General features: G+C 45.4%; 1 protein-coding gene across 7 annotated transcripts in view; it reads left to right on the forward strand.

Annotated features, from left to right (window-relative positions):
* The first annotated feature begins 11,929 nt into the window (after positions 1-11,929).
* SETD2 (SET domain containing 2, histone lysine methyltransferase) overlaps positions 11,930-27,527 on the forward strand; it is a 67,662-nt gene continuing 52,064 nt past the window's right edge. For 2 of the 7 annotated variants that reach the window (XR_456348.3, XR_015797830.1), the window contains exons 1-3: positions 11,938-12,189; positions 14,800-14,946; positions 27,402-27,417. Coding sequence is in view for 4 of the 7 variants with exons in the window: in XM_088150619.1 (XP_088006745.1) it covers positions 12,152-12,189; positions 14,800-14,946; positions 27,402-27,417 (201 nt within the window). In the remaining 3 variants the exon portion in view is untranslated. Of the gene's footprint in view, positions 12,190-14,799; positions 14,947-27,401; positions 27,418-27,527 lie in introns of all 7 variants that reach the window. The other 5 variants (XM_088150616.1, XM_088150617.1, XM_088150619.1 and 2 more) reach the window with 4 other exon arrangements.

Consider the following 27,527-nt stretch of genomic DNA (forward strand, 5'->3'; position numbering starts at 1 on the left):
AGCTGTAACCTTCACAACAGGGCAGAGTTGTCTTCTTCACTGGCTCCAGCACCACTGCAGGAAGGCTCTGCTTTGGCATGTGGTCTGTGCCTGTTTTACTCCTTGAAGGGAGTCAGCGGAGCTACTGTGCTTAGCACAAACCGTCAAGAGGTGCCTGGGAAGGTCTAAGCGACTGAGACACCCCCTCTTTTTTTTTTTTTTACATTTCTGGGGACTAGATGGCTTAAGGAACAAAATAGGAGTCTTGAGAAGCTTAAGCTGCACATTTCACCCCTTAAAACCCCTTCCACATAAATTGTAGTTGAAGTTCTTTTATTGCGGTTTTATGTAAACCCCAACCTTTCTGAATAAATTTGACTTTTTCAGCTTTCCTATTCGTTCTTCAAAGGACAACTGATTTTTACATTTCCATGAAAGAAATAGGAGCTATTCAGTGGGAGGAGAGAGAACATTTGATTTCTCAGCTATGTGCTCATGTTCAGTTCCTAAATTCTTGTTTACAAGATTGCCTGGAGACAAAACCTCTGCCATGCCATTCATGCTTTGCTTTGTTAGCCTTATCAACAGAAACATCATTTCCCACACTTCAAAGAGAGAGAAAAACCCGAACTTCCTGTAAACCCAACAGAAGTCTTAAATTCAGTTGAGTGACACTAGAGATTAAGGATGTAAATAAGCCTGGAAAGAATGCAGAGCGACAGAAAACAGGGCAAAAGATAAAAGATAAAAACCTGAAAGAACGGAGTGGGTTCAGCTTAGTTAAAAGAAAGTAAAGAGAGATGGGGTGGGCCAGTTTTAAAAAGACCTCGGAGAAGAGTTAAGGCAACCTGTACACAGAACATGACAGAAGTAAAATGTTTAACTAGGACAGAGACATTCAGGCCAAAAGTGAGGATGACCAAGCTGCCATGGGAAGTTGCAGCATCTGAAGTCCACGGAAATTCCAGGGTAGGGCAGACATTTGTCTGGAATAATTCAGGTACCCCTTGATGGGGAGATGGCGCGAGATCCACCTCTCCCAAGCTGGTGTCCTCCAAGGAAACTGAAACTCTCCACCCCTGCAATTTGCAGAGTCAAATGGGTGCTGGTTTAGGGAGACTACTTATTTATTTATTTAAAACATTCACACGGCCGCCCATCTTAAACCAAATTCTGAGCAGCAGACAACCAAAATATAAGAATATATACAGCCAATAAAAACAAAACAATAAAAACAGAAACAGAAAAACCTGGCACCACACCAGACATCTCGAAGGAGCCCACAACACTCTCCTGCCATTCCAATCTCATCCTATCCCAGCACTTGGGGGAAAGCTTCAGTGCTTTTTTCAGGAAGGTGACATCCTCTCTCTGGCTTTTTCTGCTTGGAAAGGCTCACCAAGATGGCATGGAAGCACCCTAAGTCCCTGCTTTTGCGCTACAGCCCCTGCCAGCCTCTTGCACACACTTTCAGAGATGCCAGCTCACCTCCACCTTCCTCCCAGGAAAACACTTTAAGATGGTAATGGGTCAGATCACCCACCCAAAAGCTGGGTTATGACTTGCTAATGCTCTCTCATTTTAAACAAGCCTTAATCTCCCCGTAAATCCAGGGTGTTCCCGGATTCCCATACTTACCATCCCAACCCAGCCTGGCAAATGTTTCAGGATAATGGGAAGTGTAGTCCAGTATCTGAAAGGTCAGAGGTTCTCCACCCAGTTGAGAAGGAACATTCAAGAGAAGCAAGCCATATAGAATGCCCTTCTGGTTCCAGCTTTCTCTTCTAAATTTGTAAAATTCAAATGTATTCACTTGTGGAGGCACAAAAGTCACAGCCAGAAATTGCAGTGCTGAAGAGGAGGATGAAGAGTTATCAAGATTGACAGGACCTGACCAAGTGAGTACTCCTCTCAGATGGTTCCTCACCTGGAGAGAAGCATGAAGAAGACTGTGACCTGAAAATTGCTGGACTCCAGAGGTGGTGATGGAGTTGTCCTCTGCATCCTGCTGTGGCTGGAATTTGGAGTTTGGGTGGGGAAAACTCTGGAGGAGAACTTGCCTGGGCTCCAGAGCTCTCCAGGTTGAACTAACTTGCATCTCAAGGAAAACAACAGGGGTAAAAGAAGGATCCCCAGAGGCTGTTAAAAGGGACAGGACAGGACCATGACCTACTTCTCAGCATTAGGGAGACACCTTGTGGTGACACTAACTGCAATATGATCACAAAGAACTAGAGCAGGGTTTCTCAACTTTGGCAACTTTAAGATGTGTGGACTTCAGCACCAGAATTCCCCAGCCAGCATGAAGTCCACACATCTTAAAGCTGCCAAGGTTGAGAAACTCTGATCTAGAGGATCAATTTAAGTCCATTCCAGAGGTTTAGAATGGTCAGGATTCCTCGGGATACCGGAATGCTGTTTGCAGAAGAATTTACTTCCCCACTTTCTGGTTGTGTCCTCTTGGAAGAGAAGTTTCAAACCAGAAACTCGGCTCTGGTGGGGACAAAGTTTCTCCTCCAAGTAAAGAGTTCTCCCCAGCTCCTGTGAAAAAGCACCATTCCACAGGAACAGTCCTTAAGTTCCAGCTCACTCTGCAGAGTTTCCATTGTCCAGCTGTGCAAATTCGACTCTGAAGACTCCCTGTGGTAACTTACGATGTGACGTCAAACCTAAATCACAAAGTAAAGCAGGACAATTTTTATTTCTCACATGGCCATCAGTGCTTTGGGCAATATTTCCTAGAGCAATGCCGTGTTTTGGATTTGCCAAAAGGTTCTTTGGAGCACCTGGGGATGCAAATGTAGCTTGTCTGTGACTCTCTAAAGCAGCTGTGGCCACCCGGTCCTGAGAAAAGATGCAGCTTAGATGGCACTCTGCAGACTTGAAAGGCTGACATACCATTGTTTTGTGGATCATCCAAAGTCCTCCCCCCCCCCCCGGAATTGCCTGTTTTGCTGTGGACTTTTTGTGACCAGGCTAGGTAGCCTCATCAGTGCAGAGAAGAATGGAGTCTGTTCATGTACAGTCACTTGCCAGGCCAGTCTTAGTGGGAGTGTGGCTTCTTCCTTGATGGCTCCTTGATTACGGTGCTGTTTCCTGTGTCTTTGGGTGTTGGTTGCCGGAAGAGATATGTTCTAGGCTGTTGGTTTCCTTCCCTGACTTTTGGCTGTATCTTTTAAATGGTATGTAGATGGGGTTTATCTCTAGGTGCCTACACAGTGCTACTAAACATATACAGCCAGCAAACTTCACTCCCCCACACACCAGTGATGTTCCCTAGATTGGTAATGAAATGTCAGCAGGAAAGCATCGAACTCAAACAACGCCAGGAATCCAACAGTTCAACCTGAGCTACAGGTATTCTCGACTATGGGAACCACACACGAGCATCAAACAGGTCAGAAGTTCTTTGCCTGTTTCTGAAGGAAATTGGGCGAGGGGGCAGCCTTTGTTTTCTTCACCCAAGTCCAAGATACAGAATCCACCTCGCCATGAAGTTTCTCAGAAGGAACCCCCCCAATACGACTCTTACAGCTTTTCATTCACCCCTTTGCTTCTTCTGGAGCTGATTTTACTCTGGTTTTTCATGCCGCTGCACATTTTTTGCCCTTCAATGCATCTGATTGCCCAGATTCCCTCCCCCTCAAGATGGCTCGAGGACACTTGAGTTGCAGCTTTATGAGGTGGATAGTCTCTTGAGAGCCAAAAGCTCTTGAGAGGTTTTCCAATTCTGTGTCCTCCAAGGATACTGAAGGCTAACCCAACCTCCCCAGCCAACATGGTGGTGCCAGCTGTCTGATGATGGCTCTAGCTACGCCACACACCTGGAGGACCCCAGGTTGGGGAAAGACAACCCTGTGGCATAAATACTTCTCCTGCGCCTGCTCATAATTTACTTTGTGGTGGGGGCTCCATGGAGGGCCCCCACCACAAAGTAAATTATGATGCTCCTACCTGCTCTTAGGTATAGAATTTCCCAGGCTGCTTCTGGAGCCTTCTCAGCACTTTTGGCCCAGTGTTCACACAGGCAGCATTCAGCCTGCCAACATACGAGCAGAAGGGTGCCTCAAAGGGATGCCAAGGGGGTCTCAATCCCCCTCGAGTCACCTTCACCTCTTCTTTCTCCATAAGCCTTCTGCCAAGAAAAAGAGACATTCCAAAATCCGCCAACAGCTCCCTCTATCAAAGAATCCTTCCAAAGATTCTCACACCGTGGCAAGAAGATGCCATTCAACCTCTTATTGGAGATGGGTTTGACCTCCACCTGCCCAGACTGGGAGCCAGAGAGCCACCATCACCCAGCATCTCCTCCTAAAGATAAAAATCTTGAGTTGAGCGTGACACTTGTTTGCTTCGCAGACACATCTAGGTTACGTTCTTGGCAGCTAGACACAAATAGTTTCCCACAGGCACCCTCTGGCTTTATCTTGCCTGCAATTCTGTGATTTGCTGGTGGTCTTCCATCCAAGGACTAACCAGGCCTAAGCTGCCATTGCTTTTTCACAGTCAGCCAAGGCTGACTAAGTGAATGGAGTAATCACTAAGGAAACATAAAAGGGAGAGTGTTCGTTACATAATGTAAGCATAAATAATTGCCATGGACTTCTCGGAGCCTGAGAAAGGGGAAACAGTTTGCAAAACATTACAGTATTAGCTTGGACATCTGTACCAGTCTTCCTTATCAAGAAAACAGAGCACCACCTTCATCTCCCTCGAGCAGCTGTTAGCAAGAGATAAATTCAGTGCTAAAGTGCAAGTATCCTGTGGTCAAGATCTCTATAAATCTGATTAAAGATGACTTTTGGGATCTTGCTTTCTGTTGCTAAGAGCTTGACCATAATAATAATTATAAAGTCTCTTTTCATCTACTGTTCATGACTTCACATGTCCATGCAAGGTTTCTTGGCAGTAACACAAAAGTGGTTTGCCATTGTCTTCCAAGACAACTCAATTCCCCACCACCACCACCAAGTTGTCTCCAGACCGAACCCTGCTTAGGTGTTTTCAAGATCAGTCTAAGCCAGCTAAGAAATGAATGAGTTGGGGCTCAGGAAGTGAGTTGGATTCCCATTGCCCCACCTGCTGATGTCATCCGCCTTCTAGCTGACATAGGAACTCAGCTCTGTCCCTGGACTGGGTCCAATTCCCCAATCCTGCCCTAAGGGGTTTACATAATGCTGGTTTAAGAAGCCACCATTTGGAACTTGTTTGGAAACTGACCAGCATTTGGAGCAACTGTGTGATGATCAGATTCGTTCCAGCAGGACCGATCTAGCGAACAGCTGTGGTTGCCCATTTAAAACTGGGCTGGGGGAAAAGGAGAGCCTTCAAATCACTTAATGGGCTTCAAAGAAATCTTGCAAAATGCCCAAGTCAGGTTGCTGTTAATCCAAGCAAATTCTTCCCAAATTCCAAGGGGAGGATTGTTATGCTACCAAGCCACAAATTCTAGCTTGGCCTTCTGGAGAGCTCCTTCCCATCTCTGTTTCTTTCAGAGCTGAGGGATTATTCCCATGGAAGGAGGAAGGCAGAGAACTTCATTCCCGTCTTGGACCGTTTACAGTGCTTCCTTGGCTACTGAAATAGGCTAGGAGAGAAGGAAGAAAGAAGGGCTGCTCTGTGCACCCCATATCTTGGTGGCAGGGACATTGTGTGTTTAACTGGGCAGGGCAGAAAAAAGGAGGGGCAAAAATTGTAGGGTGACTAAGATGGCAGGTTGATGGAGAACAAGAAGAATGCTGGAAAAACTACCAAGGACCTTCTTCACCCAACATGCTAAGCCATATCGTGGGATCTTGGTTTGGAACTGATTGTGCCACCGTGCAAACCAGCTACGATTCCAAGACTTAGCGATACAGTATGTGTGATCCCAGCCAAGTTGAACAAATGCTCCAAGAAACTCCTTTTTCCAAGCATGATTTAAAAGAGAAGTTATGGGAACAGCCTTCCTGTCATCATCATGACTTCCCCCACCTGGGGGTCCTTTAGATACGTTGGTCTACAGGCGCATCATTCCCAGGATTTGCAGTCCTGGCAAACAATTATGGAAGGTGCAGTCCTAGCCCATCTGGAGGGCAGCAGGCTGGAGAAAGTGAATCCAGAATACTGCAGACTTTTTTGGCACCTTCTTAATTTTACCAAAATTTGTCGAGGTCAATGCCAGGAGAAATGTATGCCTCCTCCTAGGGAGCACCCCTGCTCACCCGGAGACATTGGGTTGGCCATTGTGAGAAACAAAATACTGGTTTAGGAAGACTCTGATCCAGCAGTGCTGATTTTCCCGTTCCTAAATTTGCCAGCCACGTCAACGCCTCTTTTCAGCATCAATTCCAAGCTGAGCACAAAATACTGTCATTATATCAGCCTATTTGAGCAGATTTTAAGCACAAGTTTTGCCTTCTGCCTCTTTTCTAGCCAACCTTCTCTGGACTTGGAAGCTAGGCATCGCTGGACCAAGTTAGTCCTTGGATGGGACACCACCAAGAAATCCAGGACTATAACATCCTTGAAGAAGGCAACGGCAAACTACTTCTATATTGTTCCTAAGAAAATGACACAGATGTTTCCATTAAATCCCCTGAGTCCAGCTCAACTCTCTTCCTTATAAATACCCCTTCTTTTAGCCCTTACTCTGTATTTTAGGAATGTCACATGTGCGCGATACAGAAGTTTTTCCTTAGATGGCAAGTAGGCATCAACCTTCTGAAGTAGCAGCATGGATGACAGGCATTCGTTATTCTGATTGCTGTGCTCTAGAATGGAAGTGTCCTGCCCAAAAGCAAATTAAATGGGGAAGATCCCTTCACTTCCCTTTGCTAATAACAGAGACAGATGTTTCAGCCTGCACAGAAGCAAATAATTTGTTGCTGCAGTCGTGCAACTTGAATTTTGAATTGATCCCTGCCCCACCAAGCGCTGAAGCCTTAGAGACATATGACTGTCTGGGATAGCCGAGATCAGTTTGCAGACGGAGGAAACCGGTCTGGCTTTCAACACGTAACGTTTCTTTTTTGAGAAACGGGTATTACGAATGTCAGATGCTCTGCCTTAACTGAATCTCAAGAGTTTGGCTGGCTTTTGAATTTTTGCAAATTACTCTTCCAGCTCTGAAGGTCATTTAGAAGGCAGGGATGGGAAGCCAGAGGCCTGTGGCTTTTCTGGTGCTTTGAACAGGTCGCTGCTCTTTCCAAATCCCATTCCTCAGTCACTTCTTTGCACGGGGCAGCTTCAGTGCCCAGCAAAGCTCACCTGAGAGTTGAGCCACGGCAGCTTCTGACCATTTACAAACATTGCACCTGGCTGGATCTTCAGATCCCCATTAAACCAGGGCAGACCCTTGGCAAGGGTACAGAACATTTGCCTCTTCATCTGCTTCTCTGCTCGTTGTCCTGCTGAAGTTCTACCAGTGTTCCTGCCCCAGCCGCTGGCCAACCTGCAGTCGCAGGGTGGACATGGATCCTAAAAGAGGAAGAATGCACCTGACATTCAAGGGAGGAAACTAGGCGCTGAGCACAAGGCAATACCACCCTCTTCTCTCCTGCTTCCCCCCAAATGCATTGGGCTAAGATATTCACCATCTTCAGCCAACATAGCTCATGGCGCCAGGGGGCACCCCCCCCACGCATCACAAAAGGGAGCCATTGGTTCAACTGGGGCCCATAAGAATGGGAAAGAAAGGCCACCCTTTGCAGGACTCCCCAATGGCTTTAGAGGAACAATGAGAGCAATCTAGGAAGGAAAAAAAACAAAACAAAACATTTTGTTGTAAGCTGGATCCCTGAAACATTTGCCAGAAAGGATGCCAGGAAAGGAAATTAAACATCGATTACCTTTAAGAAGGGAGCGATTGTTATGTAAACACATTCGGCTTCTTTTTCTCTGGATCCTCTCTAGTTCAGCAGCAGCAGCAGCAGAGAGCAAGACCTTGGGCGCTAAGCTGGGCCAGACTAGGTTAGTCGCTGGATGGGTGGGTTAGGACCTGCTGGTCAGCCTGAGAAATTGAAAAAAATGTACTCAAAAGTGGCACTGTCCATATTGTTGCCAAGAAAATGGCATGGATGTGTCCATGGAATTGAGTTGACTCAAGGACACCATCTGCAATCTTCTTCTACTCCTTTCCCCACTTTAAAAAGTAAAGTTGACTTAACTTCTGCTAGACTCATGGACCCATCCATGCAGTTTCCAATAGTACAAAGTACGTCAGCTTCTCCTGGAATGTTTTTCTTACAGGCTAGGGTTTCCTGTAGCACCCAGATACAAGCTTGCTCAGCTTTTTACCACTGCTGGCAAAGTCAAGATCTTCTGAGTTGGCCTCAGTGCCTGGTAACTACACACACAGCCCAAGTGATTTGTTCCTTGAGTGAGAACTCTGGGTTGATTTGTTCCATGATAAAATTACTTGTTTTCTTGGCTGTCTATGAGTCTCAGGAGTCTTCTCCAGCACCAAAGTTCAAAAACGTCAATACTCTTCCTATCCTGCTTCTTCAAAATCCAATTTTTGCTTCTATAGAGTGTCACAGGGAATACCGTGGCTTGCATGATTCTGATCTTTGTAGGTACTGTGTAGACACATTGCAGTATCTGCATATCTTTCCCAAGGCCTTCATGGCTACTCTTCCAAGTGCTCATTTGTGGCATATTTCTTGACAGCTTGTTCCTTTGCTGTTGATGGTTGATCCTAAAAGGCAGAAGCTTTCCACCACTTTATCTTCATTGCCAATTCTAAGGCTGGTTGTTCTACCTATTGTCATTAATTTGGTCTTCTTTATATTTAATTTTAATCCTATTTTTTCAGTGTTCCTTGACTTGCATTACTAAAGAGTAAGATAACAGCCGTTTAAAAGCAGGAGAGGTAGGGAAAAGGAAAAATGGCTGAAATTAAATGAAGGGGGGGGGGAGCTTTAAAAGGATGCCTAAGAACAAAACTGGCAGTTCTGCTGGAAGGATCTTCTACAACCTTAGTGCCACCACAGAAAAGACCTTGTCTCTTGCATCCACTTGTTTAACTTAATACAGTTCTTACACAAATATTGGGATCTAAAACTACATTGATCTACAACTTCTGACAGATTCCTCTGGGTGAAGATGTTTCTGGAGTAATCTGGTCCTAGACCAGTTAGGACTTGGATGGGCCATTGTTTTGACTGAAAGCCAATGAGGAGCATCTCAAAAGTGGATGAAGGCAAGGCCAATGTTACCTGAGATTGAAATTTTATTCAAAGGTTAAAGAAACAGTTAACCTTGAAGACCACTTTGAAGCTGCCCTTGAAGACCACCCAGAAGCTTCAACTGGTCCAGAATTTGATGACGCAAGCCTCAGTAGGCCCATGTAACACCTCTGCTTTGCAAGCTGCACTGGTTGCTGGTTTGCTTCCAGGTGTGATTCAAGGTGCTGGTCACTACCTTTAAAGCCCTACATGGCACAGGGCCTGGTCACTTGAGGGACCACCTGTCTCCCATAGCATCTGCCTGGCCAATTCAATCCTGCAGGGTTGGCGCACTCCGGCTTCCTTTGATTAAGCAATGTCGTCTATCGGGAGTCTGGAAGCGCATCTTCTCTGTGGCAGCACCTGCCCTCTGGGCTGAGGTTACCCCCAAGATCTGGACAGCCTCCCCTCTGCTGTTGTTTAGAAGAGCCGTGAAAACCTGGCTATCCACCCGGGCCTTTGGCGAGGGGGAGAGAGACCCCTTGCTTCATTGTGCTGGCCATCTTCTATCTTTATTGATCTGATTGTAATTTGCTGATTGTTCTGAGCTGCCCAGAGTCATGCAGCATGCCAATTTAATATATTATGATTAATAATATTAATACGACTGCTCTCTGGGAAGGTAACCATGTTCCTCATTCACTTTAAAAGTTAAAATTTGGAAGAAACTTCAGGAAACGCCGGTGTGGTGGGGATTTGTGGCCTTCACCATGCTCATCTCTGATTTAGTGCTTTAAAATGAAGTCTGTTAAACAAGGGCCAAAGCAGCAACGAAGTCGCCCATCCGTTCAAGATGGATGAAGACCTGGGGGAGAAGTTCCCATCTTTAGGCCTCAATAGTTAACCTTGCAGCTGTGTTGAGCGTCTCAACAGCCTTCCCCTTTTTCAGATGCAACCATCAAAGCAATAATTATCCAACACATTTGGAGAACACCAGGCTGGAAAAAGGCTGGGTTGGTGGAGGGGTGGGGGAAGGAAAGTTAAACCGGTTAAATTTAAAGAAAGTTAAAGGTAGCAGTTTCAGAAATTACAGGATAGAAAATAGGGGAATTCCCGCAGCCTGGGCTGTAATCACGCTCCCGTCCAAACGCATTTAAAGCATGAAGCCTGCTGTTTCAAGACTGATTGATTGATGACGTGCCATGAAGTCAGTGTTGACTGCTAGCAACCCCAAGGACAGATTTTCTCCAGGGTGATCTGTCTCTAACAAGGAGGACCAGTAGAAATGCGATGCTGAATAAACAGGGTGATCTTTTGAAGCATCAACTTAAGTAATTGTAAATCAGTCTAATGCAGTGTAAATTAGTCTAGCACAGTGTTTCTCAACCTTAGCAACTTTAAGATGCTGGCTGGGGAATTCTGGGAGTTGAAGTCCACCCGTCTTAAAGTTGCTAAGGTTGAGAAACACTGGCCTAATGCAAGTGGCAGGTGGGAATTGAAAAATTAAATGCCCCTCCCGTGATTTCTCACAGCAAGAGAGTCCTTTGCTAACGGAAACATTCACGTAATGGGCACCATCACGTTTTGGGAGTTTGCAGCACTGCGGAATGAGGGACAATGTTTTAATAGCCTTTTGTGTGACGGGTTTCTGAAGCATTCCTATGGTTGTTTTAAAGTCCTCGCAGTGAGACTATCGTCTTATTATGCTCGCGTGCACATGGATAGATACCCCCCCACACACACACATTTATCTACATGTGCATTTTTAAAATTCGATCTTAGAATTTCGCTACTGAGATTTCGAAACGTATTTTTCTTTTGTCGCTCTTCCTGTGAACGGCTGAGAGTCCCAAAGCCTGGCGTTGGTGGATAAACCGTATACATAAATACACACATACGTGCACGTCACATCCACACCTTTATCAGGAAGCCACACACGTTTATCCTGCGGCAAGAGGTGTGTACCTGTCTGTTTCTATCTATCTAACCCTTTTGGGGGGTCACCCTACAACAAGGCTTGGTTGCAAATTTCCGTAAACCCCAAATAGTGTCCACCGAGAGTTCAGGCTAAACGGGAACGCTAAGACTGAATTTTTAAGAGTTACCGGGCCCGGGGGCTGCGCATATAAAACTGGGCCCCCGCTTTTTGGGTTCGGCTGCTGTGCAAAGACAGCAGAACTGGGGAGCCCCATGCACAGAGCTTCGCGGGGGGCAGAGGTGCTTTGCCCGTGTTACCTACGCAAGTCAAGCAGCTCTTCTCCCCCCTGCACGGCGGGGCGGAGAAGGGCCGATAGAGGGAATTAATCCCTCTGTCCCTGCGAGGAACGCCGGGGAAGCCCCGTCCCCGAAGGTCCCCCGTGCGGGCTTCCCGGGTCTCCGCGGGAGGGGCGGGCAGGGGAGTGACGTCACGGCCCATGACGTCATCGAGGCTGGTGGCGGGTGCCCAGGGGCAGGCAGGAGGAGGGTCACGAGGTCAGCCTCCCTTTCCCACCTGCGGAATCGCCGGGGGTGGGGAGGGGGCCGCCGCGGAGGGGCGGCGGGGCAGGGCTGGATCCCGCCCGGGCGCGGCAAGGCGGGTGGCAGAGCCGCGATGCCCGCCAAGGCCCCGGCGCGGCCCCCCGCGTCTGGGCGGCGGGACCCCAACTCCCATCGCGCGGCCGGCGGGGAAGCCGCGGGCGGCGCGGGGGAGGGGTCCTGGCCCCCGCGGGCGGGAGGCGGGTCCCCACGAGCGGGCGCGCGAGCGATCGAGCGAGGCGGCGCACACGTGTCTGTCCTGGGGGAGCGGCCGGGCCGCGCGTCGGGGCGGGCGGGGCAGGGGCGGGCGGGGGAGGAGCGCGGCCGCCGGCTCGGCTCGGCTCGGCTCGGCTCGGCCCGGCCGGAGGAAGCGGAGGATGTGAGCGGGCGGCGGCGCAGACGGCGCGGAGCATCCCGGCCGCGCGCCCGGGGGGCGGATCGGGGTCTTCCTGCGACGCGTCCCCGCCCGGGACCGGCCCCCGAGGCGGGCAGGAGCGGCCGCCGCCGCCGCGATGGGCGACTTCTACGACCCCGAGCACCCCACCCCGGAGTAAGTGGCGCCCGCCCCGGGACCCCCCCGGCGAGGGGCCTCGCTCCGCCGCCGGGGGCAACGGCCGGGCGGGTTGCCCCCCGCCCCAGCCCCCCGCTTGGGGGAGGGCTGGGGGGTCGAAGCGTGCGGCGGCGCCCCCTCCCCTCCCCCCCGCGCCCTGCCCTGCCCTGCCCTGCCCGGGGGCGCGTGCCCTGGCCAGGCCCGGAGCAGCGGGTCTGCCCCGCCCAGGCCTCCCGCCGGGCCTCGGGCCGCCCCCGCCCCAGAATCACCCCCTCCCCGCCCGCGAGGCCCCCTCCGCCCCCAGCTTTTGTGAAGAGGAAGAAGGGCCCGGGCGGAGGGGAAAGCCGGACTAGGCCGCGCGTCCCCGGCCTCGAGTGAGAGCTGCGGCCGGCCCACGGGAGCCCGAGGCGGGCCGGGCGGGGGAAGGCCGCCTTCCCGGGCGGGCAAGGAAGCCGGGGGAGCCTCCCGTGGCAATGGGTGAGGGGCCTCCCCTGCCCGCAGCCCACCCCCAGGCCCCCACCGCCCTCTGGAAGCCAGGCCCGGCCGAGGCATTTTCTCCGGGGAGGGAAGGAGAAGGAGGAGGCGGCGGCAGCGCTTTCACCTGGGGGGGGGCACGAAGAGCACGTGGGTTGGGCTTGTTGAGGGCCTCTGGGGAGGGGGCCTTTGCCCCCCCGTCCTGGGTGCAGGACCCTCGGAGGGTAGAGCTCTTCCGCCAGAGGACGTGCCCTTCCCCTTCTCTCCCTTCCCCCTTCCCAGCTTCCATGTTGCCCCATGTGAATGGGGCCGCCAGCTTCCCTCTTTTAGGGGGTCAGATTGGGGGCTTTTCGGAAGAGCGAGGGGCTTCATTTGTTTGCTTTCCTTTTATAGGGCCTTGTTTCCCTTCGCAGCGCTTGAGGCAGCTGGTCCTGGCCTTCGGAGGCCAGCCTGGAGACGGGGAGACTCTTGCCCCCTCAGCCGTTTTCTTTACTGGATTTGGAAGCAGTTCAGTCTGTTTGGGGGACCTTCTGGGGCAGAGGGTGCTGCTTTATTAGCCCCCCCTCTTGCTCTCGCTCTCGGAAGGAATAACATCGTCCCCTGATTCCAAACTCCAAACGGCTGAGACGGGTTTCCTATTGGATTCGGCTTCTCTGCTCGGAACAGATCAGAGGGGTTGATAGGGTTTGGTTAGTTACCTTTTGGGGTAAAAAGTCACCCTTAGGTGACTAGCCGAAAAGGAAACCATAAACAGAAGTTGCTGTGTTTAGGCTGCAAGTAACTTGGATAGTAAGCTGGGCATCGATCTGGATTCAAAGGGCAACATGTGATTCAGAGCATGTGGGAGCACATGCACAGCACCTGTGGGGAATGTTTTAAAGCAGCTGCATCTTTTTCTAGGCTCATTTGACTGATCCGTGATTCTGGAAAAACGATGAATTTTTCCCCAACTCACATTTTCCCCTTAAATCCAGATCTCTGCACAGCTCTCTTGGAGAATAAGTTTGAGGGAGCAAGCCCAGAACATGTTTGGGAATTCTGTCTGTAAGAACAGTTGGCTCGGCAGCTGCTTAAAAAGTTTCTTCTCAGAGTGAGACAGAAGTGGAAGAGGACAAAGGGCTACCATTGTTTTATAAGAATTCGAGCCCAACTTATTCACTAGGGAGGATATCTTCCTGGAGGTGCTTGGGCTTTTCTATGAACCATTAAGAATTTTTCTCTGGTAACTACTTTTGTATATGTAGGGTCCTACCTTTTACCTGTGTTAAAAACAATTAACATCTATTGGTCTTTAGTCTGAGAGTACAAACAAATAAGGAAAGTGTAAAATTTATAGCACCTATACGTCTAAAATAATTTGCTTGGGCACATAGCACATTGTGTCTCACAAGGGCCTACAGAGTAGTGTGTGCTAAATTTAAAGCAGAAAAGATGGAAGGTTGTAGAAACCAGGTCATAAATAAAGCAGAAGGACCAACCTGGAACTGTAGTAATTACATAAATTTATCTGATCTACCACCTAAAAATTAGCTATAGAAAAGCAAAGAAATTTTGGGAGAATTTTTGAGTGCCACCCCTGAGTAGGCCGTATTACTCTTTGTAGCCAAGTTGGATGTCTTATAGCGCATTGAAGCATCAATTACTCTTCATCAGAATAACAGATAAAGATGAGAATTTATTCTCCCCCGCGTGTTAATTCTCCCCATGTGAAATCGTTCAGTATCCAAAGGAGTAGCTAATGTTTTTGTATTCTCCAGAGTGGCTTGTCCCCAGTATTCTTCTATTTTTACTATTCAGAGGGATGCTTTGTATTGTCTCAAGGCATTGTCACAATCACATTCAGAAATTTGACTTTGATATGTGCCTGTATAAGGGGTAGAGTTAGTTGCAGATTTGGGGGACTTTTCTTTAGAGGAAAAAAGCACCCGCACTTCCTGAGATTAAAAAATGCGCTCCTATCCTCTCAATAGTGATTTGGGTTCAGCGCATTAATGCAACCAAGAGCAGAACTGGTCTGATGTTTCCAGTTTCTTCAGGCAAAATTGATTCAGTGGCTCAGCCCCTCCTTGACTCCCCTTTCTCACCTGAACATTTAACCCTCGACCATTTGTCTTGAATACTGTTTTATTTTTATAGCACAGCATTCATGTTGAAGGATCCCAGTGGACATCATAAAGCTAATACCTCCAGCATCGCTGACATGCAGTCACCTCTGAGGTGGAAAGGGACAGACAACTGGTGTATCTTTCCAAAGAATATGGATGGGTCTGAAGAGGTAGAAAGGTAAAATTCTGGACAAAGGCGATAGGGTAAACCTTTGTTTTTGCAGAGCACTCTGGTGTCTTCTTTTTTAGGATGCTTAAGCAAAATTGTGCCTTATGCAATTCCTGAAATTAATACTACAAAAAATGAATTCAGCTTCTGTTTTGCTAATGTAAATTCAGCATTTTTCCCCCTACAGATGCCTTTTCTTAGCAGTAGTAGAAACAGGGTACGCTCAAGAATTATTTTGGGTAGACTTATTTGCAGGAAGTCACTAACCCCACAGCTTTTTCTCACTGCTTTATTTTAAAAGTTAGTCTTTTTAATAGATTGGTAAGAAACTAATTTTGCCTTTTATTTATACTGAAAAACACATTCCTCCTCAGTGATTCCTTTGTAAGGATGGACTGGTTAAACTTATCCAAAGTTGTGAATTGTGTCTTGCAAAGATATATCCTCTAAAATGTTTTATATTCTGGGCGGCTTCTGCCGTGTGTTTTCAAGGATCATATCTATATTATGTCCACCATTCTGTAAAAACAGATATTGTATCTTTCTGCCTAGGTGAAATGGGAGAAGACGTGGTTTGACATAGTTCTGCTTGAATTTAAGTAGCTATCTGAATTTTATCTTGAGCAGTACTTCGCTTTTGGCCTATCTCAAAGTGCCATAAAATGTTTAATATGTATGTTCCTTCAGCCACTTGGAAAGGAGAGCTGAATGTCAAAATAAAAGAGGAAAAGGGCATAGAGCAATTTGAAAATAAACCATTATGACTGTGGGGTGTGTTTTGCTTGCTAGAGAAGATGGCTTCCTCCAAATAGGGACCTGAAATGGGGCAAACTATTAGTGTATAGTTAATTATTACAGGTAGTTACAGTTAACAGGCAAATTATTAGTTACAGACTGATATCTTCAAGTTTTCTTGGAATGGGAAAGGAGATGTAACGCTTATTAATTTTCTCTGATGAATGTGGGCAGGTGGAACCCTAGAAATGCAGCAGCTTGGAATGTTAAGCGTAAAGGAATCCTTTGCAGATACAGAATTGGCTAGTTGTCTTAATCTTTTTAGCTGAAAACTGACAAATCAGTCCTGGCTGTAGTGCAGGCTTTTATTTTCTCCTTGGGATTATTGCTGAGAAAAGCAGTTTTAAATGACGGATGAGAGACGAACGTAGTCTGCGATTAAATCCAGTATTTTTTAAATTGACGAGATTAACTGCATTTAAGGGTTTCATTTTGGAAGGCAGGTAGGAACAGGACAAACAGTTCAATTACTGTGAGAGTGCTGGTGCTATTAAGTGCAAAATGTGCTCCAGAGCAAATGAAAATGAGATTGTTTTGTTTGGGTTGGTTATGAAAAATATTGTAACTGAAGAAGCAATATATGTGGTTATTATATAACCATACTGTATATCCAAGTTTATTTTTAGCACTGGAATGTTATTCATTCAATCCTCCTTTGTCATTAGATTTGGCAGTTTTTATTCCCGTTTTATCACCAGGCGGGGCTCACCAAGCACAGAGGGCAGACATGTGGTTGGTTAATATTTGGCCCAGTGCATTTCACGAACCCCAACAGCTAAGTTAAGCAAGTAAAGGGTTGGTTCAGTTAACCCACCCAGGTTAACGTATTGTGCAAGCGCAGGCTTGTGTTAACCCAGAATAAATGAAGGTAGTAGAGGCTGTCTCTGGAATTAAAGGTGGAGGGGGCAAGTTACCAGCTTGCCTTCTGATAAATAGCAATTTTCTGACTGGCCATTTGCACCATGGCAGCCATTTTGTAAGAGCACCCAGGATGCCCTCTCACTCTTCCTGATAAGCTTTTGTGGGTCAAAGCGATATCTGGAGCTTGGCCCAAATGGTTTTCCTTTTCTCCAGTTGTGGCATAAGGGCACATCCCAGCAGAAGCTGGCCTGGTTATACACACAGCGGAGTTGTCTTTTATGCGCTGCGTTGTCGTCAGCTCCCAACTAGGGACCGCTGGAGGCTGTGACATTCCATGGCCAGATATCTCATACTACAGACACCGGGGACACAAAGCTTGCTTGGCTACCGGAGGCTCGGAGCTCTGTAGCTACGTGATCCTTGTATGGTGAGCTTACATCCAGCCCTGGCTAGATTAACGGTAAGAGGATTGTTCAGAGACTGATAACACTGCAGGCCGGAGAGAGAGAGAAAGAATCCAATGGTGGAAGAGCCAGGATTTAAGTTTTGTTCGCTAGGAAGCTCCACCGTTACAGCATGTCTTTGCTACTTCAGCATTTAGAAATGTACACTGGTGTGAGAGCAGTGGACAGATTTGTGTTGTTTATTTTCCTATCCTCTGTAGCTCTGTCTTTTTCTTCCTTCCCTGTGGTGCACGTTGTTGGTAACTTTACCAAACATCCGAATGGTTTGGTAGTTGCAAAACCCCTTTGGTGAAGAGAGTTAAACAGAGTAGGGTCCTTTGTGCATTTATTTAATAGTTATTATAGTGCATCAGGGAGAGTGTTGTGGCTCTCGAAAATAATTGTTTTATACCTGCCCTTTTTCATGATCTTTTCCTTATTAATGAGTCTAATGACCATCTCTTAGGGCGTCGAGGTAAAGGGCAGGAGACTGCTGCTGTGGTGTGAAAACTACGCATATATTTTTCATGCCGCCTTAATATATATAGTGGTGGTGGGGAACCTTACTGATAATTTGATCTTTCCCAGCTAAATTAAGAAAGTAATTTAAAACTAAATTCATTGTTAGATTTAGTTGATGAATTCAGTTGACAGGGAGAAACTGTAACAGGACCGAGCTTGCCTTTTGAACAGTTTATTTTTATCCATACCCAAAATACAGGGTTGGGTCTGTGCATATTTGCGTGCATGTATATTTCTGTCCTGATTCTGGGCTCATTCATCCACAAGACATCAAGGTGAGTAGCAACATGGCAACGGAAAGCACTGTCCTAAGGAGGTTGAGATATGAAAACTTAATTGCTAAACATGGTATCATTAGAATGCACTGTTGAAGAAGATGCTTTTCAGTGCTTGTCCCAACAAGAAAGCTGTAATAGGTCTTCTGTCGTACTCGCTGTCTTTGGCAAAGATTTTGGAAGATGTTGTATAAAAGGCATAGTAGCAAGATGCCCTTTAAAGAGAAAGAGAAAAGGCTTTTGGTCAGCCTTATTTTATATGATAGGTTGGCCCAGGCTAGGTCTGGCTTTTGTGGATCAAAGGCAACATTTGTAATTTGGCTCAAGTGATGGAGAACTAGCATAATCTTGATAGCTAGGTTGCTATTCAGAAGCTTGAAGAAGGTATACCCCACATATTTAACTGGATAAGAGAAATCAGAACTTTTCGGATAGTAGTTTATAATGGATGTACTGCAAGTCGTACTTAACTGAGCACTGCAGATCTTAGAATTCTGTATTTTAATCAACATTTATCTCCCACCTATTCCATGTTTTGTTGCGATTCTTCTTTGCCTGGAAACAATTCAGCCTCTCCTGCTTATATTGTTGGTTCTTGGGCACCATTTCCTCACCAAATAATTTTGTTTGCTGTCTCCACAGCAACCATCTCAGATGCACAGCAGCAGGGTAGCTGGCAATCTTTTTACATTTCCTTAGAGATCTGTCTCGCTGACCCATCTGGACTCAGGGGACTTTCCCGGGGGTTCAGAAGCTTCCTTTTAAGCCAGGTGACATGTTTAGATAAAGGGAATCCCAATTTCACAAACCCTCTGCAGCTCTGGGCAGTCCGTTTTAGCTGCCATTCTATAATCTGAGCATTTCCGGGTTTCACAGAATTGTTGCTGGCAGTTTTCTGGTAACGTTCTGCAAATGAAGAGCAGCCCTCTTGTGATTTGCGCCTAAGGAAAATTCTAAATAGTTTGTTTGCCTTTTATTTAAGTGGGCTGTATTCCTCATAGCGGCTGAGACATTTGAAAAACTTGTCAAAGAAAATTTCTGGGCACAGAAGGCTCCAGTGATTCAGGAAACGGAGCCTGTCAGTTGGCGTACCCTATTTTCCTTCTCGTGGCCTTAGATTTAGTTTAAGACCTTTTAAAAATAATAATAATTCTTCCTTGAATTTCAACAAAAGTTCACAAACCAGGCTCTGGAATGGAATGAAAACCATTTTTTTAAAACCTTAAACATTTTAAATTTAAAGCCCACAGTCTGAATTCTCACAGAGAATGTATAAATGTCTTTCTTATTACCAATATCAGACATCCCAAATTCTATAGAAATATAAATGTCAGCTTTAGAATGCAGTATGCCAGATTATCAGTTCTGTGCAAAATAAGCAAGTTTACATTTATATCACCTTCCCTTTGGAAAACTTGTAATATAAATGAATAGTATTTGTTTATGTACAGTATATTAAAGGACAGGTATATTAATGATACTGTATGTTGTTGGATTGTGTAACTTGTCAATTCCTCTTCTAATCAGTGTTTCTCAATCTTACCGACTCTAAGGTGTGTGGACTTCAACTCCCAGAATTCCCCAGCCAGCCATGCTGGCTGGGGAATTCTGGGAGTTGAGGTCCACCCATCTTAAAGTTGCCAGGATTGAGAAACTCTGCTCTAAGGTGTATTTCCCATGTTCACCAGGATCCAAAGCCTTCAGCAAATGTTTCCACAGATACCTAACAGAAAACTGTAAGGGGGTAAATGTGAAAATGAGTAGCTTGAAAAGGATTGCATTTGTTGCAGGAAGAAATTTTACCAGTGAAATTGGTTTGAGGATGGTTTGGAATATCAGAGTTAGGAAGCGATGCAGATATCCAAAAAGGGTGAAGAAAACGTTCTTGAAGACTCTTTCAGTGAGAAGGGATCAGGGAGAACAGAACCTGGGCTGATGTTTTTAGTAGGAGTAATATTTTTCATTCCTTGAAGGGTTTTTTTTTTTAAATTCAAAGCATGGTGGTGTGACAGTTCAGCTTTTGCTGAAGTGTGGGCGCATCGAGCTGACGGAAATGCCTTTTGGAAAGAGGACATTTCTGGGCTTCACCAGCGATTGGTGCTTGACACAGATATACGGTCTGGCTTTTATGGTACAGAAGGAGACTATTTCGGTTGCTCGCATAAAGTCTAGACTTAGTAGATATCACTAGAACCTGGAGTAGTGTTTTCTCCTCTTAGCGCCGATGGCCATGAACTTCGAAAATTTCTATAGGCTACTTTTTTATCTATAGGTATCAGCAGAGGGGGGCTTCTGGTTCACCCATTGAGTCAGAGTAAATCTGGTGATGTTAAGAGCAGTTCAGCCATTCCTAATATTTCTTTTGCTTTGCACCCCCCCTCCCCTTCACAGCAGTGATCTCCACCGCTTCTCGGACCCTGAATTGCAGGGTGGAAATACTTCTCCCGAACAAGCTTTATTTCTTTCCTAGGGAGGCCTTCGGAAACTATCCTGAGGAAAATCCACTTCATAATTGAGCAGGGAACTCAAGAGCTACACCAGGATTGCCTTGCTCTTTTAAAAAGGGTCCATCCCATCTAGAATTCTTTGCTACCCAAGTCTGAGACTTTCTTCAGCAGCTCCAGATGGAAGTAAATCATTTCCTTTTGTCTTAAGTATGGTTTATCGACAGTTGTGGGTTTTTTTTTTTTTTTTATGTCCATGTTACATCCTGAGAGCAGTCAAAAATGAGTTGAGGTTCGGTGGCCCTAAAGCTAGAAAAGTTCCTTTTTCCTTTCAGCTGACACAGCACATTTTGATAGTCTGCGTTTTTGTTCCTACATTCACTGAAGGCCCTTCACCACATATACACCCCAGTACAGAAACATTGTTTGAAAATTGTGATCTTGGTGGTTCCGTTTTATCAGCCCAGCCTTCTTAACACGGATCCCTTTTGGGTCTGTTAGACTACAGTTCCTCTCACACTGGCTAAGTATAATGGGAATTGTCATTCAGTTCATTTGGAGATCATCAGTACCAACCTACCAAGTAGAATAAAGGCATTTGCCTAAAATTGGCATTATTTTCATGGTGCTTCCCTTCCCCTTGGTTAGTGAAACCCTGCAATCCGAATGGGCTGGAGTGTAGCAGGCTGATGAATTTGTCTCTTCACTTCAGCCGGATTAACTTTCTTCTTCAGACGTTTGGGTTTGCAAGCCGTTCGGATAAGTTGATTTGGAGTGTGAAGACAATGTGTGAAAAGGTTGAATGGTTATGTCACAGAAAACAGGGGAGGAAATTTGAAAAGTCATGTTTGTAGTTTAAAAGCTTGAGATCCAGGCATAGGCTGTAGACGCCTCTTAATGCGATCCTGATTTCAGATCCTAGTTTGTTGCTTAAACTAAGCAGGGTTTTAGATCTGTTTTCACTCTTTGCTGATTATGGGAACTGAGATCAAAACACTGGATGTGGAAGGTTACTTCAAGTATATGGATGTCCAGTATTGTTCATTAGATCTCTCGCCCAGTTATTTGATAGTGATAGTGTCCACAAGCAGCATGGCTAAGTATTGAGTTACCCTGCTAATGAACAGGCAAGGAAGTCTTTCCTTGGAAATTCTATTACTGATCTTCATGGTGTAAAGGGAGTGAGATTTGGTCTCAGAAAGTGAAGGCAGCCTTTCATTCTGCTCTTGTGGTACATAACCACCTGCAAAAAATGTTGGAAGCAGATAAGCCTGTCGTTTATCTTTGGGCACGTTAGCAAGTAGTTATTTATCCATGATGAAAACTTGAAAACCGTTTTCTTTTCTTTTTTAAAAAAAACTCCCCATCAGCAACGAACAGCAGCTGAGTAATGGCAATGCTCGTTTTAAAGCTGGATTTAATTATGCTTGAATTGCATAGTTTGAAAGTTTGGATAATTATGGTGCTAAACAGTTTGGAGAAGCCTTCCCATTCTGGTGATCAAAGCTAACTTGTAACTGAACTCCAAAGTTTACCTGAGCTCAACTTGGGACTTCACAGACACATCCATGCTTTTTTCTGAGCAACGTGGTTTGCCACTGGTGTGGCACTAGTTGAGAAATATTATTGACCTCTCATCCAGATTCCATTATGGCTCCTCTTTAGTTGGATAACTACCTGCTGGAAGCCTTGCCAGAATCCAGGATATTTAAGTTTAGTTGCCAGTTTCTTGAAATGACACTCAAGTATCAGAGGTATATCTGGAGTTGCATAATACCACACCGTTGATGGAGCTGAGGAAGTTTGGGGCTGGTCAACAGGGAGGCAGACAACAGCTTAGAAATCCCTTATGCATCACTTAGAATTCTTGCAGAGCCCAAAGTTGAGATGTAAATGTAATGCATAATTTCAAAAACTTCACATTTTGATAAAATTTCCTTTCGTACAACTGTAAGTACAAGTTTTATTTCATTTTTTGAGAATAGCAGCCATGCTAAAAATGATGCTTTCCTTCCTTTTTTGGCATATCCATCTAATTGTGTCCTATATGAAAAAAACACATTGTCTTATCTATGTGATATTTGAAGATGAAGCATCTGGTTTGTGAATATTAAGGTATATTGGAAGGAAGAATAGCAGATCCGTTTATGCCTAGAAGAGGGAATAACTCTCTACATTAAAATAATGGAAAGCAACAAAAAACGGTTTTAAGTAAATTATTTTGGAAATAGAAGAATCCACTGTAAGCAGAATTACTGGCACATAAAACAGCACCATTTTCTACCAGGGTCTAGAGCCAGTTTGATGTCAAGATTAAAGGCACCAGGCTAGAGCCTGGGAAACCTGAGTTCTAGTCCTGCCTTTTGGGCAAAGCCAGCTGGGTGGCTTTGGGCCAGTCCCCCTCTCTCAACCCTAGGAAGAAGCAGGCAGAGCAAACCGTTTCTGAGAGTATCACCAAGGTAACTGCAGGCACTTGTCCAAGCAGCTGCCAGAAGTCAAGACTGATTTGAAGGCACCAGAAAAAAAAAGAAGTGGGGGGGGGAGCAAAACAACAGCATTAATTACACCAAAATAATTCTTCACCAAGAATGTAGGGCTCCCCCCCCCTTTTCCAATGCTATAATAAATGTCCAATTTGGATTTGGCAGACACTGCAGTGCAGGCTTTGTTTGCTCAGACTCACAGGTATGAAGGGTGCACTACTCTTTGAATGCTTCACCATCAGCTTCCCATGTGTATGGATGTTTCAGGTGATTGTGATGATCCAACCGAGAAACCTGTTTTATACAGAGTCAGACCCAGGTCTATCATGCTCTTGTCTATATCTGATTGGGATCTTTCTCAGCACTGTGTGGAAGGGTCAGAGATTGATCCTGGGAGCTTGCTTTCTTATTGGGAGGAAATGCAAGTTCCCCTGAAATACTTGAGCCCAAGTAGAATACCTTTGAAGGCAGTTTATGGTTGGTATTGTTTTAACTCTGCACTTGAAAAGCACCCATGTTTTCTGCTGGGTGTCCCACGAAGCATGGAATCCAGCTGGAACTTCAGTTCTTTTTAGGCGGCGTTGGCACTAAGAGTCATATGCACAATTCTGTTTTCCCTGAATTTAAACATGGGTATCTCTAAGCCAATGTCTGACGTGAAGAAATGGTTTTGTGTGCAGAGCAAGTATATTGACATCTGTTGTACACGTGTCAGTATTATGTTGTTGTCACCACATGTGGCTGAAGAAGAATTGTGTGCACTTGCTAGCATAACCACAGTTGTAATCTCCTTATTGGGGTGTGCAGTATTTGCATCTAAAACACTCTTGCCCGCTTTGGATCTGAATACTGTGCACTACTATTTCTTGAGTGTGTATAATATACCCTTGTATGTAGCAAAACTCCTAAGAAGCCCACCTAGTTCCTGTGGGTGGAATGTTGCATTAAGATCTTGCCAGCTCTTTGAAGAGCCAGTTTAGAAACATGTGCCTCTTAAGTCCAGCATCTTTTTTATTTCTTTAATTCTCAGGATGATTTATCTGTTCTAGATAAAATTGATTAGTTATGCAGGCTTTTCTACAATAGTGTTCAGTTGTAACATTGGAATGGGAGGAAGCAATCATCTTAAGGCACTCACAGTTGTATTTTTGTTGCAGAAAATTCAGAAGTTGTAGGACTATGGAGAGGTTATTTGGTTATTTATTTATTTATTTGGCTTATGTTTGCTTTAACAGGTAAGTAAATTCTAAAGGCTATAAGGAGCTTATATAATAAGAACATAAAATTAAAATGTGGAAAATCAGTAGGACAAGAAGAAGGCCATATATGTCGGCCTTTGGGCAGTAGAATCTCCAAGCATCCCCAAATGCCCTCTGAAGTGCCATGTTTTCACAGGTCTTCAAAAATACCATAGAGAGAGGGATAGTCTAAATATATGGAGGTAGACTCTTCCAGAGGTGAGGAACCCATCACTGGGAAAGCTTAAGCGTGGAGTCCCTTTATTGCTACAGAAGAACCTTTATGTTATTTTGATGGTAGCCAGTACAGTTGTGTATTACCGCTGTCAATGTTCCCTAGCCGGTATTTCTTCTTCAAACTGGCAGTTTTCAGTAGAGTTATGCAACGCCTTTGAAAGGAGCGCTTCATAAAGCACATGAGTGGGAACCTTCTTGGTGCTTGAAAGCAGCTGTGTCTTCCGGGAAAGTCGACGTGATTGCTTTGAAAGCTTTTCTCATTGTCTGCATGAAATGAACGGGTTGTGGATGCGCACGTGTCCAGGCAACAGGAAAACCTTTAGAAGAGCCACCCTGGGCTTGCTGGAGCGCAAGCTGTTGGAATGTTTTGGAAGAGGACACCTTGTTCAGGGCAATGCGGTGCAAAGGCTCCTTTTGAATCTTCTGCAGGCCCCTAGCTTGTGCACCGGCGAAGGAAAGAAAACACAGTTTGTGAATTGAATATGTGCAAGATTTGCAGGTCCAACACATCTCCATAATTCTCATCCCTCCCCCTTGTATCCGTGAGCAAAAGAAATTTGCAACCAGCCTGCCTTGTCGCTGGTTTACAGTTTGCTTAATAAACCCCATGAAGCTGTGATGCTGCCAGAGCTGAATGAAGAGTGATCACCCTGTCATTTTCAGTGCATGATTTGTAAGGGCTCAGTCCGCAACAGCAAGTAGCCCTTGGCAGTACCGATTTAATTTGACAGCTATTTTCAGCTTGCCTTGCGTGCGCTTACCACTTTTCATTTGTGTAACTCGGGTCTGGGGAAGTGTTTCTCCCTTATAATCTGCTCGGAGAGGTTGCCTTCCTCCATCACCAGCGCTTTTTTTTTTTTAAGATTTTTTATCCCACCTTTATTATTTTTATAATCAGTCCGTGCTCCCTTTTATCAAGTTTTGCCATCGTGCTTAGTATATTTGTATAAAATATACAAACGTAAAATATACAAAGTATAATATATAAAAGGCACAGGTTACACAGAAGCTGGAAAACAACACTGAAGACTGTGGCCAAGTCTGTAGACTAGTGTTTCTCAACCGTGGCAACTTTAAGATGGGTGGACTTCAACTCCCAGAATTCCCCAGCCAGCCATGCTGGCTGGGGAATTCTGGGAGTTGAAGTCCACCCATCTTAAAGTTGCCACGGTTGAGAAACACTGCCCCAGACTCTGTGTTTTCTTTCCACAAATGATGGTGAAACACACTAGAAGAAAGTTTGATCTTTTGAGTGGTCAGCATAAATTGAGCAGTAGGGGAAGACCTATATTTTTTACAGCCCTCTGCTCCCATCTCCCTCCTTCCCAGTGACCTTTGTGAAATGGTGAGAAATGATTAGCAAGACAGTTGGCAAAGCACTTCTCTATTGCAAAAATGACAGTGGCTCTCTTATTTATTATTTATTTATTCATCAGATTTGTCCTTATCCTGATCTAGTTCTGTCTAGTTTAGCAAAACATGGATATCGGGCACGTTCCATCGTACCGGATCTTACTGGTGCCTCGCAGCACCAGGCAGTGGGGTTTGCCAATTGCTGCAAGCCACAGAGTCAACGGCGACACCGGCTATGCGTGTTATGTTCAGGGCATGATCCCTTCACAAACCAAAGGATGCTTTAAGTGTGTGGCTGTGCATTTTTTCAAGCAGTACCAATAGCCAGCAAATGTGCTTGCAGACTGTTGTATTTACCTCAAATATTTTTATGGGGTGAAAATAGAATCTCACGTGGAGAACATCTACCCCTTACGTCAAGGACTGGGAATCTGTGGGATCTCAAGCAAGGTCTCTCCCCTAACATCGCCCACATATTCTGGGGAGAAGACGCTGCCAGCTTTCCCTCAAGATGGTGTGGTTGTGATGGAGGTCTCCTGCCTTTTTTCTCAATGACAGAGTCCCAGGAGCCTGTAAGATCCTTTCAAGGGCTGCAATTGATTCTTCTTTTTTGGCAGGAATAGCTGTGCTTTAGATAGCCAGCCTTTTTCTTCAGCGGGAGTCATGGGGTGGCTGAAGTGCTCCATGGAAGGGGAGGCAAGAACTTGATACTTTGTCCTGCATGGAAAACTGTGTTCCATTCAAAGGAGAATGGATTCTCCAGTTTGTCCTCTGTGGAGAACCTTTATTCCCCACAGGAAATGATTTCCAATTGGAGGAAAATTGGGTAGGGCTGTCAAGGAAGGACCGGGGGGCTTCTCCCACCACAAGCGCCTACCTTCCTCATTCGCCTTATCACAGGATGGAGGGTTGGATCCCACTCCTAACTAGAACTGGTTTTGTCCTTCTCATCTAGCGTTGCAAGAGACACAACGTGATCTCTTTTCTGTAGCTGAGTAAATTCAGTCCAGGACTTGTATCCCAGGCAAACATTTTGCTTAAGGTTCTTCAGCGTAGTATCTGTCAATCGTTTAAATATCACTACTTGAAAACAACTGAGATGTCTAATTCAGGTAGCTTCTGAATTACGTATGGGAACATACGTCTTGCTTTTCTTATTTTCATGGTTAGACACAGTTGCTGGTTATTTTCTTCTTATTTTCATGGTTAGAAAAAGTAAAACCAGAAGCTGAATTCTTTGGATTGCATTGGAATTATAGAATGGGGAATAAAGAGAAAACATTTGAAGAATTGTGCTGTAATTTGCTGTAACAAGGTTTACCCTATAAATGTATGTTAAATGTGAAAATTCTGGAAAATGACATTTCCAGAACTAAATACCTCTTCCTCCTTGGAGGTGGCTAGCATCCATGGTCCTGTGCCTCAATTCATATTTCTTATATCTGATGAATTGTAACACAGGAAGACACTCAAAATACATATTTTGAGAAAAAGAGAGGTACTGCGCTGCTGGACCCTGACATGACTACACATCCTTGAAAATTGTGATAGGCGATGATTTACTGAAAAGAAATGCCAGAATGTTTTTTTATGGGTGACACATAACAGGGTCTGAGAAATAGTTTGTACCACCGATGTTGGAAATGTGTAAGTCATTTAGTTTACTGCCTTTTCTCTTTGCAAATTAGTTACTGTTCAGCACAGGTGAAAGTTTTCTTTTTAATCTGAAAAGCAAACATTTGCTTTTCCTCTACATTTTCATGCTTTCTCTGTTTTTTTTTCCCCTTGCATGGTTTCATCTGGATTACAACAGAGAAGAAGAAAATGAGGTAAGCGCCAATTACTCCACTTCTGTTTTCGTTTTTAGGGCATAAGGAAGCCCTTGTAAAGATTTTGTTCTGTTTCAGGTAGTTCGAGAGAGAAAGATTTGACACATGCC

Source organism: Python bivittatus, unplaced genomic scaffold (assembly GCF_059951505.1).
Source record: "Python bivittatus isolate LINGU-HERP-01145 unplaced genomic scaffold, Pbiv_v1 ctg000610_np1212, whole genome shotgun sequence".
In the NCBI taxonomy this organism is placed as follows: Eukaryota; Metazoa; Chordata; class Lepidosauria; order Squamata; family Pythonidae; genus Python; species Python bivittatus.